The 16,954-nt window shown below is 46.8% G+C and overlaps 1 protein-coding gene across 1 annotated transcript in view; it reads right to left on the bottom strand.

The window, feature by feature from the left end:
* Positions 1–16,954, bottom strand: part of LOC139409574 (kinesin family member 1Aa) — a 193,283-nt gene that overhangs the window by 50,193 nt on the left and 126,136 nt on the right. Inside the window, 6 exon segments of the mRNA XM_071154935.1 lie at positions 2,274–2,364; positions 2,639–2,804; positions 5,020–5,155; positions 11,292–11,377; positions 11,603–11,721; positions 15,498–15,842. Of these exon segments, the coding sequence (XP_071011036.1) occupies positions 2,274–2,364; positions 2,639–2,804; positions 5,020–5,155; positions 11,292–11,377; positions 11,603–11,721; positions 15,498–15,842 (943 nt within the window).

Here is a 16,954-nt window from a genome sequence, read left to right as displayed (position 1 = left end):
GAGTAAGACGTTTAAACAGGTCAACATTCACAAGGCAGCATTGCCAGACGGATTACCAGGACGAGTACTGCAAGCATGTTCTGTCCAACTGGCAAGTGTCTTCACTGACATTTTCAAACTCTCCCTGTCCGAGTCTGTAATACCAACATGTTTTAAGCAAACCACCATAGTGCCTGTGCCCAAGAACACTAAGGTAACCTGCCTAAATGACTACAGACCCGTAGCACTCACGTCTGGAGCCGTGAAGTGCTTTGAAAGGTTGGTCATGGTTCACATCAACACCATTATCCCAGAAACCCTAGACCCACCCCAATTTGCCTTCCGCCCCAACAGATCCACAGATGATGCAATCTCTATTCCACTCCACACTGCCGTTTCCCACCTGGACAAAAGGAACACCTATGTGAGAATGCTGTTCATTGACTACAGCTCAGCGTTCAACACCATAGTGCCCTCAGAGCTCATTACTAAGCTAAAGACCCTGGGACTAAACACCTCCCTCTGCAACTGGATCCTGGATCCTGGACTTCCTGACGGTCTTCCCCTAGGTGGTAAGCGTAGGTAACAACACATCCGCCACGCTGATCCTCAACACAGGGACCCCTCAGGGGTGCGTGCTCAGAACCCTCCTGTTCTCCCTGTTCATTCGTGACTGCACGGCCAGGCACGACTCCAACACCATCATTAAGTTTGCCGATAACACAACAGTGGTAGGCCTGTTCACCGACAAAGACGAGACAGCCTATAGGGAGGAGATCAGAGACCTGGCTGTGTGGTGCCAGGACAACAACCTCTCCCTCAACGTGATCAATTCAAAGGAGATGATTGTGGAATACAGGAAAAGGAGGACAGAGCACGCCCCCATTTTCATCGACGCGGCTGCAGTGGAGCAGGTTGAGAGCTTCAAGTTCCTTGGTGTCCACATCACCAATAAACTAACATGGTCCAAGCACACCAAGACAGTCGTGAAGAGGGCACAACAAAACCTATTCACCCTCGGGAGACTGAAAAGATTTGGCATGGGTCCTCAGATCCTGAAAAGGTTCTACAGCTGCACAATCGACAGCTTCCTGACTGGTTGCATCACTGCCTGGTATGGTAAATGCTTGGCCTCTGACCGCAAGACAGTACAGAGGGTAGTGCAAACTGCCCAGTACTTTACTGGGACAAGCTTCCTGCCATCCAGGACCTCTATACCAGGCGGTGTCAGAGAAAGGCCCTATAAATTGTCAAAGACTTCAGCCACCCTAGTCATAGACTGTTCTCTCTGGTACCGCACGGCAGGCAGTACCGGAGCACCAAGTCTAGGTCCAAGAGGCTTCTAAACAGCTTCTTCTCCCAAGCCATAAGACTCCTGAACACCTAATCAAATGGCTACCCTATCCACAGGGATTGTGGCCCATGTTGACTCCAATGCTTCAATGATGCCCCAATGATGTCCTTTGGGTGGTGGACCATTCTTGATACACACAGGAAATTGTTGAGCGTGAAAAACCCAGCAGCGTTGCAGTTCTTGACACAAATCAGTGCGCCTGCCACTGACTACCATACCCCGTTGATAGACACTTAAATATTTTGTCCTGCCCAATAACCCTCTGAATGGCACACATACACAATCCATGTCTCAACTGTCTCACGGCTTAAAAATCCTTCTTTAACCTGTCTCCTCGCTTCCTCTACACTGATCGAAGTGGATTTAACAAGCGATCCTGGCTTTTCACCTGGATTCCCGGTCTATGTCATGGAAATTGCAAGTGTTCATACATTTTTGGCCCCTCTGTGTATTACCCTCACTTGTCCAAGGAGAAGTATGTTTTTGTCTTCACATGGATGTTGGAATATGTTGTGAGAGTATACAAAAGACCCCTCCTTTGGATAAATTACTGATTCATGGGCTGCTCAGATCACAGAACAATGTCAGCGTTGAATGGGCCGATGAATCGACCATTGGAACCTTTTCCTCAACTGAGCCAGCTCTGCTGACAAGAGGCCTCACGTCTTCCTGGTTCCAGGACTATGAACTAAACATGTGAACAGCACTCCTTGTGTTCGGACGGCAACCAGACATACGGTTGCTGTCAATTTATGAACTAAATCAATTCAAGGACACCCGCGAGGGGACCCTTGCAAAAATTCTACTGAAATCCTTTTTTTTCTTCATTTTTTTCATCTGAAAACTCTTTGGCCCTCTAATCCCCATTACCTGTTTGTGACTCTGATTCTGAAGCCTATCATATTAGCACATACTTTTCATTAATCATTCAACTGCTTACGTTTTGTACGTGGTAGAAGCCCAGAGGAGGACCTCGCCCTGTGTTCTTCAGAGGCTCTGTGGAAAAGGCCTCATCGTGGCGGTGGATGAAACTATAGACGGTCAGAAAGAGTGAGGGCCTCGTTAGCTATCACTCCGTCTGTTACAATGTCTGATAGACCTAAAGATCTGATAGACCTAAAGATCTGATAGATCATAAAGATCTGATAGACCATAAAGATCTGATAGACCTAAAGATCTGATAGACCTAAAGATCTGATAGACCTAAAGATCTGATAGACCTAAAGATTGGATAGACCTTACTGAAGAAGAGCAGAAGAAGAGCAGAAGAAGAGCAGAAGAAGAAGAAAAACAACAACAACTTACTTGAACTGGCAGAAGATGTCAGCGTACTCTGCGGAGATGCTGAAGGCCTGGAGGACCGTCACTCTGAAGGTGAGGATGTTACCTATCCTCAGGTGTTCCAGCGCTCCGTCCAGAGCTCCTCCCTCCAGGTTGGTCTTCAGGGGGCTCTCCAAATCATCTGGACCGGCTACAGGGGGTTAAAACAGACATAGAAGAGACATTGAATGTAGTTATGCTTCCTGTGTTTTCATTATGGCACACTGAGCTATTTCTCTCTTCACGAACACTACATCCTTACTTAAAACAACACAGTATAACGTCAGGCAGTTCCCTCACACTGGCACACTGATAAACACACTACCTACCTGTACATAAATACATTTAGCATTATGTAGATATGAACACAGACCAAACACACTTACAGTGCCTTCAGAAGGTATTCACCTGCCTTGACTTTTTCCACATTTTGTTGTGTTACGGCCTGAATTTAAAATTGATTACATTTAGATGTTGTGTCTGCACACAATACCCCATGAAATGTCAAAGTGGAATTATGGTTTTAGAAATGTTTACAAATTAATGAAAAATGTAACGCTGAAATGTCTTGAGTCAATACGTCACGAATACCACCGAAGGTGGCTCCCCTTCCCGTTCGGGTGGCTCCCCTTCCCGTTCAGGTGGCTCCCCTTCCCGTTCGGGTGGCTCCCCTTCCTGTTCGGGTGGCTCCCCTTCCCGTTCGGGTGGCTCCACTTCCCGTTCGGGTGGCTGCCCTTCCTGTTCGGGTGGCTCCCCTTCCTGTTCGGGTGGCTCCCCTTCCCGTTCGGGTGGATCCCCTTCCCGTTCGGGTGGCTCCCCTTCCTGTTCGGGTGGCTCCCCTTCCCGTTCGGGTGGCTGCCCTTCCCGTTCGGGTGGCTGCCCTTCCCGTTCGGGTGGCTGCCCTTCCTGTTCGGGTGGCTCCCCTTCCCGTTCGGGTGGCTCCCCTTCCCGTTCGGGTGGCTCCCCTTCCCGTTCGGGTGGCTCCCCTTCCTGTTCGGGTGGCTCCCCTTCCCGTTCGGGTGGCTCCCCTTCCCGTTCGGGTGGCTCCCCTTCCCGTTCGGGTGGCTCCCCTTCCTGTTCGGGTGGCTCCCCTTCCCGTTCGGGTGGCTCCCCTTCCCGTTCGGGTGGCTCCCCTTCCCGTTCGGGTGGCTCCCCTTCCTGTTCGGGCGGCGCTCGGTGGTCGTCGTGGCCGGTCTACTAGCTGCCACCGATCCCTTTTTCCTTTTCGTTTGTTTTTGTCTACTTGTTTTCACCTGTTCCTTGTTGGGGTTTTGGGATGGGTGTTATTTAAGTTTGTTTAGCCCGCTGGTGTTTGTGCTTGGTGTGGTGTGGATTGTACATCTCTTTGAGACTTACCTGGAAAGGCACACAACTGAAATCCCTGCTAACGGTGATTCTAACATGTATTGACTCAAGGGTGCGAATACTTATGTAAATGAGATATTTCTGTATTTAAGATTCAATAAATGTTCAATAATTTAGAAAAACATGTTTTCATTCACATGTCATTATGGGGCATTGTGTGTAGATAGGTGAGATAAAAATAAATATAATCCATTTTGAGTTCAGGTAGGTCCACAATAAAGTGTGGAATAAATCAAGAGGTATGATACTTCCTGAAGGCTTTCTGAAGACCACACCCACATACACAGACCACACCCACGACAGACAGACCACAGCCTCACAGACAGACGACAGCCTCACAGACAGACTCCTCACACAGAGTTCTCTACAGCTAATCTCGAATGCAGAACAGTTTGACGAGACACCACAGTTTGACGAGACACCACAGAGGCTGAGGAGAAACCACAGAGGCTGAGGAGACACAACAGAGGCTGAGGAGACACAACAGAGGCTGAGGAGACACAACAGAGGCTGAGGAGACACCACAGAGGCTGAGGAGACACCACAGAGGCTGAGGAGACTACACAGAGGCTTAGGAGACACCACAGAAGCTGAGGAGACACCACAGAGGCTGAGGAGACACCACAGAGGCTGAGGAGACACCACAGAGACTGAGGAGACACCACAGAGACTGAGGAGAAACCACAGAGACTGAGGAGAAACCACAGAGACTGAGGAGACACCACAGAGACTGAGGAGACTACACAGAGACTAAGGAGAAACCACAGAGACTGAGGAGACTACACAGAGACTGAGGAGAAACCACAGAGACTGAGGAGACACCACAGAGACTGAGGAGACTACACAGAGACTGAGGAGACTACACAGAGACTGAGGAGACACCACAGAGACTGAGGAGACTACACATAGACTGAGGAGACTACACAGAGACTGAGGAGACACCACAGAGACTGAGGAGACTACACAGAGACTGAGGAGACTACACAGCTAGTGGTGGTTACCCGCACATGTATTGTTGTTGACTTCATCGGCTGAGGGTCCCGTCTCTGAGTTCTGTCCCTCCCCCTCCACGAAACGCAGCTCCTCCTGGGACGCCCCAGTACGGGACAGACCAGCGGGGCACGACTCAGCCTGGAACTGACCACAAGGGACAGCATAGTTAGCAAAGCTGGAAGAGAAGCTAGCAAACCTAGGAGGTAGTTACTAACTAGCTAGAAGACGGCATACAGTTAGCAGAGATAGAGGGAGTGGCCTAGCCACTGACATTACAGCTAGAAGACGTAGCCTGGAACTGACCACAAGGGACAGCATACAGTAAGTAAAGCTAAGGGAGGTTACAAGGTCTGTGGAAAACTAGGGAAGGTACATACAATAATTTATATATACACTAGATGGCTGACAGGGGGCGCTGTTTTGAAGTCATCTGCGCCTCCATCTTCGCACTGCCCCAATTAGTCGACTGGTCGATTGCTTGGTCGTTAGGCTGTTGGTCGACCGAGATTATTTTAGTCGAGCAGTAGCCTTCACCTGTCAGTGGCAACAGCTTTCAAAGGCTCATCATTTGTACAAATACAGAAGATAACCCGCTTCATTACTTTGACACATTTGATAACCCGACTGTGAGAAACAATTTATGTAAACTGACGTTATCTGTTGCTTATTTTCAACTTCTTATAATGTTCTTATAATGGTGGAACCAGCCTGATCACCATATAATGCCCAGGGAATAACCTAGCCTGGTGGGAACCAGCCTGATCACCATATAATGTCCAGGGAATAACCTAGCCTGATGGAACCAGCCTGATCACCATATAATGCCCAGGGTATAACCTAGCCTGATGGAACCAGCCTGATCACCATATAATGCCCAGGGTATAACCTAGCCTGGTGGGAACCAGCCTGATCACCATATAATGTCCAGGGTATAACCTAGCCTGGTGGGAACCAGCCTGATCACCGTATAATGTCCAGGGTATAACCTAGCCTGGTGGGAACCAGCCTGATCACCATATAATGTCCAGGGTATAACCTAGCCTGGTGGAACCAGCCTGATCACCATATAATGTCCAGGGTATAACCTAGCCTGGTGGAACCAGCCTGATCACCATATAATGTCCAGGGTATAACCTAGCCTGGTGGAACCAGCCTGATCACCATATAATGTCCAGGGAATAACCTAGCCTGGTGGGAACCAGCCTGATCACCATATAATGCCCAGGGTATAACCTAGCCTGGTGGGAACCAGCCTGATCACCATATAATGTCCAAGGTATAACCTAGCCTGGTGGAACCAGCCTGATCACCATATAATGTCCAGGGAATAACCTAGCCTGGTGGGAACCAGCCTGATCACCATATAATGTCAAGGGTATAACCTAGCCTGGTGGAACCAGCCTGATCACTGTGTTCACCATATAATGTCCAGGGTATAACCTAGCCTGGTGGGAACCAGCCTGATCACCATATAATGTCCAGGGAATAACCTAGCCTGATGGAAACCAGCCTGCTCACCATATAATGTCCAGGGTATAACCTAGCCTGGTGTTACCAGCCTGATCACCGTATAATGTCCAGGGTATAACCTAGCCTGGTGGGAACCAGCCTGATCACCATATAATGTCCAGGGTATAACCTAGCCTGGTGGGAACCAGCCTGATCACCATATAATGTCCAGGGTATAACCTAGCCTGATGGAACCAGCCTGATCACCATATAATGTCCAGGGTATAACCTAGCCTGATGGAACCACCCTGATCACTGTGTTCACTATATACTGTCCAGGGTATAACCAGGCCTAGTGGAACCAGCCTGATCACCATATAATGTCCAGGGTATAACCAGGCCTAGTGGAAACAGCCTGATCACTGTGTTCACCATATAATGTCCAGGGTATAACCAGGCCTAGTGGAACCAGCCTGATCACGGTGTTCACCATATAATGTCCAGGGTATAACCTAGCCTAGCGGAACCAGCCTGATCACTGTGTTCACCATATAATGTCCAGGGTATAACCTAGCCTAGTGTTACCAGCCTGATCACCGTATAATGTACAGGGTATAACCTAGCCTGGTGGAACCAGCCTGATCACCATATAATGTCCAGGGTATAACCTAGCCTGGTGGGAACCAGCCTGATCACCGTATAATGTCCAGGGTATAACCTAGCCTGGTGGAACCAGCCTGATCACCGTATAATGTCCAGGGTATAACCTAGCCTGGTGGAACCAGCCTGATCACCGTATAATGTCCAGGGTATAACCTAGCCTGGTGGGAACCAGCCTGATCACCATATAATGTCCAGGGTATAACCTAGCCTGGTAGAACCAGCCTGATCATTGTGTTCACCATATAATGTCCAGGGTATAACCTAGCCTGGTGTTACCAGCCTGATCACCATATAATGTCCAGGGTATGACCTAGCCTGATGGAACCAGCCTGATCACCATATAATGTCCAGGGTATAACCTACCCCTCAACACGTCCCCTCAACACGTCCCCTCAACACTCCCCCTCAACACGTCCCCTCAACACGTCCCCTCAACACGTCCCCTCAACACTCCCCCTCAACACTCCCCCTCAACACTCCCCCTCAACACGCCCCCTCAACACGTCCACAGTGAGGTGATTTCTAATAACACAGCCCAGTAACAGCAACACCCTTTTCATTCTGTGTGTCACTGATGAACTCTGCCTACTGTATTTCTACAGATGGACTGGAGATGCTTTTGCCAGACGACAGCTTCAATCGTTTGATGGGGAGACCATAAGTGACCTGTTCAATCTCCAACGTAGGATATGTAATATCTGACACACAAACTGGTAATAACTGCCATTGGTAATAGAACACTGACTGTGTGTGTGTGTTCACAGAAACATGTATGGAGCCAGGACATGGAGACTTGCAAGATGATGTGACAGACAGGCTTGATACTGATGTCTCTGAATGGAGAGAGACCTGGCACTCTGACAGACAGGCTTGATACTGATGTCTCTGAATGGAGAGAGACCTGGCACTCTGACAGACAGGCTTGATACTGATGTCTCTGATTGGACAGAGACATGGCACTCTGACAGACAGGCTTGATACTGATGTCTCTGACAGACAGGCTTGATACTGATGTCTCTGAATGGAGAGAGACCTGGCACTCTGACAGACAGGCTTGATACTGATGTCTCTGAATGGAGAGAGACCTGGCACTCTGACAGACAGGCTTGATACTGATGTCTCTGAATGGAGAGAGACCTGGCACTCTGACAGACAGGCTTGATACTGATGTCTCTGAATGGAGAGAGACCTGGCACTCTGACAGACAGGCTTAATACTGATGTCTCTGAATGGACAGAGACCTGGCACTCTGACAGACAGGCTTGATACTGATGTCTCTGAATGGAGAGAGACCTGGCACTCTGATTTAAAATGTTACTAGACACGTTTCCTTGTATTCTCTTTTTTAACATTGAATAGAATTGTATCAGTCTATCCTCAACACGGGGGCCCCTCAGGGGTGCGTGCTTAGTCCCCTCCTGTACTCCCTGTTCACTGAAGACTGCACGGCCAAGCACAACTCCAACACCATCATTAAGTTTGATGACGACACAACAGTGGTAGGCTTGATCATCGACAACGATGAGACAGCCTATAGGGAGGAGGTCAAAGACTTGGCTGTGTGATGCCAGGACAACAACTTCACCCTCAATGTGAGCAAGACAAAAGGAGCTGATCGAGGACTACAGGAAAAGGAGGGTCGAAACAGGCCCCCATTAACATCGACAGGGCTGTAGTGGAGCGGGTCGAGAGTTTCAAGTTCCTTGGATCCACATCACCAACAAACTATCATGGTCCAAACACACCAAGACAGTCATGAAGAGGGCATGACAACACCTTTTCCCCCCCTCACGAGACCGAAAATATTTGGCGTGGGTCCCCCAGATTCTCAAAAGGTTTTACAGCTGCACCATCGAGAGCATCCTGACCGGTTGCATCACCGTCTGTTATGGCAACTGCTCGGCATCTGACCATAAGGCGCTACAGAGGGTAGTAAATAAATCAATAACCAATAAATCACTGGGACCTTTCTGCCATCCAGGACCTATATACCAGTCATCCAGGACCTATATACCAGTCATCCAGGACCTATATACCAGTCATCCAGGACCTATGTACCAGTCATCCATGACCTATATACCAGTCATCCATGACCTATATACCAGTCATCCAGGACCTATATACCAGTCATCCAGGACCTATGTACCAGTCATCCAGGACCTATATACCAGGTATCCAGGACCTATATACCAGTCATCCAGGACCTATATACCAGTCATCCAGGACCTATGTACCAGTCATCCAGGACCTATGTACCAGTCATCCAGGACCTATATACCAGTCATCCAGTACCTATATACCAGTCATCCAGGACCTATTTACCAGTCATCCAGGACCTATATACCAGTCATCCAGGACCTATGTACCAGTCATCCAGGACCTATATACCAGTCATCCAGGACCTATATACCAGTCATCCAGGACCTATATACCAGTCATCCAGGACCTATGTACCAGTCATCCAGGACCTATGTACCAGTCATCCAGGACCTATGTACCAGTCATCCAGGACCTATGTACCAGTCATCCAGGACCTATGTACCAGTCATCCAGGATCTATATACCAGTCATCCAGGACCTATATACCAGTCATCCAGGACCTATATACCAGTCATCCAGGACCTATATACCAGTCATCCAGGACCTATATACCAGTCATCCAGGACCTATATACCAGTCATCCAGGACCTATATACCAGTCATCCAGGACCTATGTACCAGTCATCCAGGACCTATTTACCAGTCATCCAGGACCTATATACCAGTCATCCAGGACCTATATACCAGTCATCCAGGACCTATGTACCAGTCATCCAGGACCTATATACCAGTCATCCAGGACCTATATACCAGTCATCCAGGACCTATGTACCAGTCATCCAGGACCTATGTACCAGTCATCCAGGACCTATATACCAGTCATCCAGGACCTATATACCAGTCATCCAGGACCTATATACCAGTCATCCAGGACCTATATACCAGTCATCCAGGACCTATATACCAGTCATCCAGGACCTATGTACCAGTCATCCAGGACCTATGTACCAGTCATCCAGGACCTATATACCAGTCATCCAGGACCTATATACCAGTCATCCAGGACCTATATACCAGTCAGCCAGGACCTATATACCAGTCATCCAGGACCTATATACCAGTCATCCAGGACCTATATACCAGTCATCCAGGACCTATGTACCAGTCATCCAGGACCTATGTACCAGTCATCCAGTACCTATATACCAGTCATCCAGGACCTATGTACCAGTCATCCAGGACCTATATACCAGTCATCCAGGACCTATTTACCAGTCATCCAGGACCTATATAAGTCATAGACTGTTCTCTCTGCTACCGCACGGCAGGCGGTACCAGAGCGCCAAGTCTAGGTCCAAGAGGCTCCTTAACAGCTTCTACCCCCAAACCATAAGACTACTAAACAGTTAATCAAATGACCACCCGGACTATTTACACTGACCCCCCCCTTTGTTTTTACACTGCTGCAACTCGCTGTGTATTATCGATGCATAGTCACTTTAACCCTACCTACATGTACAAATGACCTCGACTAACCTGTACCTCCGCACATTGACTCGGGAACCGGTGCCCCCAGTATATTGCCTCGTTATTGTTTATTTTGTTTTTAAATTTACTTTAGTTTTTTTGTAATATTTTCTTAACTTTATTTATTAAACTGGATTGTTGAAAAGGTGTACATAGTTACATTAGCAGAACACTTATTATGTAAAAGGTTGTTTGTTCTACAGGAACCTGTTGTTTCTGCATGGCAAAATATGAGGACAAATCAGCGAGTGCAGCTGAGCCTATAAATGCATGCAATTTTATCCTTGAAACATTTCATTGAAATACTGCATGAATAATTCCATTCATTCCTCTGGAGAAGGAATGGGGAGTGCCAATATGGCCGACTAGTGGCTTATTGGGGACTGCCAATACGATTGACTAGTGGCTTATTGGGGACTGCCAATACGACCGACTAGTGGCTTATTGGGGACTGCCAATACCACCGACTAGTGGCTTATTGGGGACTGCCAATACCACCGACTAGTGGCTTTAAAGCCTCTCATTTGCCAATACATCGCATCCAGCAATCCATCAATGGATACATAGTTACAGACTAGACAAAACAGCTCAGGAGACGTACCTTCTCAAACTCCCGGTCCTCGAAGGAGATCTTGGCGGTGCCAGACTGACGGACACCGGATCCGTAGTCAGGAGCCTCCTCATCGGCTGGAGGGAAACACAAAGCACCTTCACTTCCTCTAGAAGTCACACTCAGTCGACCTGACCTGTATTACTACCGTGTATCTTTTGAAGAAACCCGAGTCCCTTATGTACATGTCTACATGCTTCAGTAGGTTAGGCATTCTTTGTTTGGTTGTTTGATTGATTTAATAAATTATTGATTGACTGATTTGGTTGTTTGATGTGACGACGGGGGTGTCCAGATCTTACCTGAGATAGCCTGTACAGCCACCCTGAGGAATCCTTTAACCTCTCCCTTCTCACTGACGATGGCCACGCGATGGACCAGGGACACAGGGTACAGCAGGTTACTCAGGTACACAAAGGCTCTGGACGGGAGGGAGAGAGAGAGAGAAAGAGAGCAAGAGAGAGAGAGAGGGAGGTAGAGACAGAAAGAGAGTGAGCGAGAGAGGAGGTAGAGACAGAAAGAGAGCAAGTGAGAGAGAGGGAGGTAGAGACAGAAAGAGAGCGAGCGAGAGAGAGAAAGACAGAGAGAGATAGACAAAGAGAGAGAGAGAGAGAGAGAGAGAGAGGTAGAGACAGAGAGCGAGCGAGAGAGAGGGAGGTAGAGACAGAGAGAGAGAGAGAGAAAGACAGAGAGAGATAGACAAAGAGAGAGAGAGAGAGAAAGACAGAGAGAGATAGACAAAGAGAGAGAGAGAGAGAGAGGGAGGTAGAGACAGAAAGAGAGCGAGCGAGAGAGAGGGAGGTAGAGACAGAAAGAGAGCGAGTGAGAGAGAGGGAGGTAGAGACAGAAAGAGACAGAGAGAGAGAGAATTGAAGAGAAGAAAGAATAGTGAATGTACCATCAGAGATACCAGAGACACCAGAACACCAGGACAGAGAGATAACGTCCAGAGATAACAACTGACAAACTGAATGTCATTTTGGCAACATATTTTCCATAACCCAAAACGTAGAAATATTGTTATATTGTATGTAATGCGTGTAGTTCTATAGCTTGAAGTTACCACAAGACCACAACCTAGAATGGGACATCTTTAGGATATTTCGTTTCAATCTCCTGGATTGTCAGATTCCATAACTCCTAGCTATAATCTTTGTAATAACATATTGTGTCTTGCAGTCAAGGACAACATTTCCAAAGTGCCAATGAGGCGGGTAGACATTTAAGGGGTTAAAGGGCGGTAGAAAGGGTAGGCTTTATGACAAGGCATGCTCAGGACAAAAAGACGAGAACAAAAAAATAAAAAATAAAAGCTTTTGCCTTCTTTAACTCAAAATGAATTGACAAACAAATCAAGCAGAAATCCTCATAATACAGAACATGGCACAAAAAAAAAATCTTCAACTAACAGTCAACAGCTTGAAATAAGTTTTAAGGTAAAAAAAAAAAAAAGAATATCACAATGGATTTATCAAAAGCAAACCCACTCCCACAGGAAGTGGACTGGAAGTGCAACAAACAAAAAAGGGAGCCAATGTAAAAAAAAAAATACAAAAAAAAATGTCAAAATAAAGAATAATGTGCTCTGGCATGCCTAAAAGAGATAGCTGTGGTAGAAACTAGCTCTTTCATCTTGAGATATTGCGTCTTCCTAAATCACTTCCTGAATCAGTTGCTTCGCATGAATCAATTGATGATTCATTTATATTTATTATCAAGAGACCATTCGTGACATGGCAAGGACATCTAGCCGTGAGTAGCTGCTGTGTGTTGAGCAGAAACAAAAACAAATGTCAGAAGATATATGAGATGTGTTCTTGTTTCAGATGATGGTCTCCTTAAAAAAGACATACAAAAAAAAAGGTGAGACACACACCCCAAGCATTCGTTGAGCAACAACTTGGCTTGGATTACTACTAAAGCAAAGTGACATGGATGGATGCACCAACGTGTTCAGGGCAGGGTCATCATCAGTGTCAAGAAAGAGCATCCCTCCCTGACCTGTGTGCATAAAGGTACGCTGTGACAGTAAAATAAAGCTGAAGGTATGCTGTGACAGTAAAATAAAGCTGAAGGTATGCTGTGACAGTAAAATAAAGCTGAAGGTGTGATGTGACAGTAAAATAAAGCTGAAGGTATGCTGTGACAGTAAAATAAAGCTGAAGGTATGCTGTGACAGTAAAATAAAGCTGAAGGTGTGATGTGACAGTAAAATAAAGCTGAAGGTGTGATGTGACAGTAACATAAAGCTGAAGGTGTGATGTGACAGTAACATAAAGCTGAAGGTGTGATGTGACAGTAACAAAAAGCTGAAGGTGTGATGTGACAGTAACATAAAGCTGAAGGTGTGATGTGACAGTAACATAAAGCTGAAGGTGTGATGTGACAGTAACATAAAGCTGAAGTTGTGATGTGACAGTAACATAAAGCTGAAGGTGTGATGTGACAGTAATATAAAGCTGAAGGTGTGATGTGACAGTAACATAAAGCTGAAGGTGTGATGGGACAGTAATATAAAGCTGAAGGTGTGATGTGACAGTAACATAAAGCTGAAGTTGTGATGTGACAGTAACATAAAGCTGAAGGTGTGATGTGACAGTAATATAAAGCTGAAGGTGTGATGTGACAGTAACATAAAGCTGAAGGTGTGATGGGACAGTAATATAAAGCTGAAGGTGTGATGTGACAGTAACATAAAGCTGAAGGTGTGATGTGACAGTAACATAAAGCTGAAGGTGTGATGTGACAGTAACATAAAGCTGAAGGTGTGATGTGACAGTAACATAAAGCTGAAGGTGTGATGTGACAGTAACATAAATCTGAAGGTGTGATATGACAGTAACATAAAGCTGAAGGTGTGATGTGACAGTAATATAAAGCTGAAGGTGTGATGTGACAGTAACATAAAGCTGAAGGTGTGATGTGACAGTAACATAAAGCTGAAGGTGTGATGTGACAGTAACATAAAGCTGAAGGTGTGATGTGACAGTAACATAAAGCTGAAGGTGTGATGGGACAGTAATATAAAGCTGAAGGTGTGATGTGACAGTAACATAAAGCTGAAGGTGTGATGTGACAGTAACATAAAGCTGAAGGTGTGATGTGACAGTAACATAAAGCTGAAGGTGTGATGTGACAGTAACATAAAGCTGAAGGTGTGATGTGACAGTAACATAAAGCTGAAGGTGTGATATGACAGTAACATAAAGCTGAAGGTGTGATGTGACAGTAATATAAAGCTGAAGGTGTGATGTGACAGTAACATAAAGCTGAAGGTGTGATGTGACAGTAACATAAAGCTGAAAATAGGTGCTCACAAAGACAAATAGTTTCTGATGAGATTCAAAAGTAACGAAATTATAATAGACAAGCGTCAAAGCCCCAAAATGTCTACCAAATAATTACCATATTAGGTGGGATAAAAATGGATGGATTTTTCTACTGTCATGGTATTTGAACAATATGAAAACTTTGGAGTTTGACAGTTTAGAGTAAGCCTAATTCATGTTATAAGGGATGAAAGGACAGTGTGGTTATTCGTTTCTCCCTAAGGAACTAAGAGGCAAAGGAGTGGTGCTTGGAACAGTCAGCTATGGCGTGAGCTTGAGGGGAAACAGCTAGATTTATAAAGGGGAGTGCCTCAGACTGAACGAGAGGCAGGGGACCTTGGGTAATTTAGCCTCGTTTCTAATCTCTGTATTGGATGGAGCTAGCCAAAATGATGTCATTCTCAATAACATGTTCTCACGCTACAGCTACAGACAAGGTTCTCTTGCCCCTCTGCAAAATACTGGACTGCCCTTACAGCCAAGGTTCTATTGCCCCTATACAAAATACTGGACTGCCCTTACAGCCAAGGTTCTATTGCCCCTATACAAAATACTGGACTGCCCTTACAGACGCAATGAAAATGTCAACTTATAAAAGCAAAGACAGGTCAATGTGGATGTGTGTAATTTGGTTGCCACAACAATGACAAAACCTCTATCCATTAATATTGTTGCTAATTTCGTGTGTGTGTGTGTGCGTGTGTGTGTGTGTGTGTGTGTGTGTGTGTGTGTGTGTGTGTGTGTTGTGTGTGTACCTGTGTGTGTGCATGTGTGTGTGTGTGCTCCCTCGGACAGCGGAGATACCCAGAGTGTCTCCGTGTGAAAGAGCTAGTTTCCACCCTCAGCATGCTCCTGAAACCTCACCAACCTTCCCACTACACTGAATAACGGAGAACGGTCATAAAAGGGATCCAGGCCTTCGCTGGAGCCGCCTCGGCACGGCTCTCCCTCATCATCATCATCATCATCCCCGAGCTCCGAGCACGGATCGTCCAAAAATATATCATCGTTCAGATCCTGCAAAGCATCCAACTCATCCTCCTCCCTTCCTCGTCCCTCCGGACGAGCGTCGGCCAGCTCCGTTTGCTCGGAGGTGGAGAGGGTGGTGGAAGGAGTGGGGGAGGGAGTGGGATCACTCATGCGCTCGCTCATGCACGCGTTGAAAAGGGGGTTGCTGGTAGCCATAAACATGGGAAGTAAGTTAGATTGTGGCCTACAACAGGAAAGATAGAAACACAACTACATGGAGGAACAGAAGCCGTTCTGCTGGGGAGCTGTAGAAAACCTGACTGTTTTCAGGTTGGCTACAGAAGGCTTTGAGGTACACTACATGACCAAAAGTATGTGGACACCTGCTCATTGAACATCTCATTCCAAAATCATGGGCATTAATATGAAGTTGCCCCCCCCCACCCCCTTTTTGCTGCTATAACAGCCTCCACTTTTCTGGGAAGGCTTTCCACTAGATGTTGGAACATTGCTGTGGGGACTTGCTTCCATTCAGCCACAAGAGCATTAGTGAGGTCGGGCACTGATGTTGGCCGATTAGGCCTGGCTTGCAGACGGCGTGCCAATTCATCCCAAAGGTGTTCGATGGGGTTGAGGTCAGGTCTCTGTGCAGGCCAGTCAAGTTCTTCCACACCGATCTCGACAAACCATTTCTGCATGGACCTCGTTTGTGTATGGGGCCATTGTCATCCTGAAACAGGAAAGGGCCTTCCCCAAACTGTTGCCACACAGTTAGAAGCACAGAATCGTCTAGAATGTGCTGTCATGTTAAGATTTCCCTTCACTGGAACTAAGCGGCCTAGCCCGAACCATGAAAAACAGCCCCAGACCATTATTCCTCCTCCACCAAACTTTACAGTCGGCACAATGCATTTGGGCAGGTATTGTTCTCCTGGCATCCGCCAAACCCCAGATTTGTCCGTCGGACTGCCAGAAAGTGAAGCATGATTCATCACTCCAGAGAACGTGTTTCCACTGCTCCAGAGTCCAATGGCGGCGAGCTTTACACCACTCCAGCCAAGGCTTGGTATTGGGCATGGTGATCTTAGGCTTGTGTGCAGCTGCTCGGCCATGGAAACCCATTTCATGAAGCTCCCGGCGAACAGTTCTTGTGCTGACGTTGCTTCCAGAGGCAGTTTGAAACTTGGTAGTGTTGCAACCGAGGACAGATGATTTTTGCCCTTCAGCACTCGGCAGTCCCATTCGGTGAACTTGTGAGGCCTACCACTTCGCGGCTAAGCTGTTGACCAGGATAGCTCTAGCAGGGCATAACTTTAATGAACTGACATGTTGGAAAGGTGGCATCCTATGACGGTG

This window comes from Oncorhynchus clarkii, chromosome 5 (assembly GCF_045791955.1).
Source record: "Oncorhynchus clarkii lewisi isolate Uvic-CL-2024 chromosome 5, UVic_Ocla_1.0, whole genome shotgun sequence".
Classification (NCBI taxonomy): Eukaryota; Metazoa; Chordata; class Actinopteri; order Salmoniformes; family Salmonidae; genus Oncorhynchus; species Oncorhynchus clarkii.
Note: the sequence above shows the minus strand (reverse complement) of the source record. Positions and strands in the feature narration are given on the sequence as shown.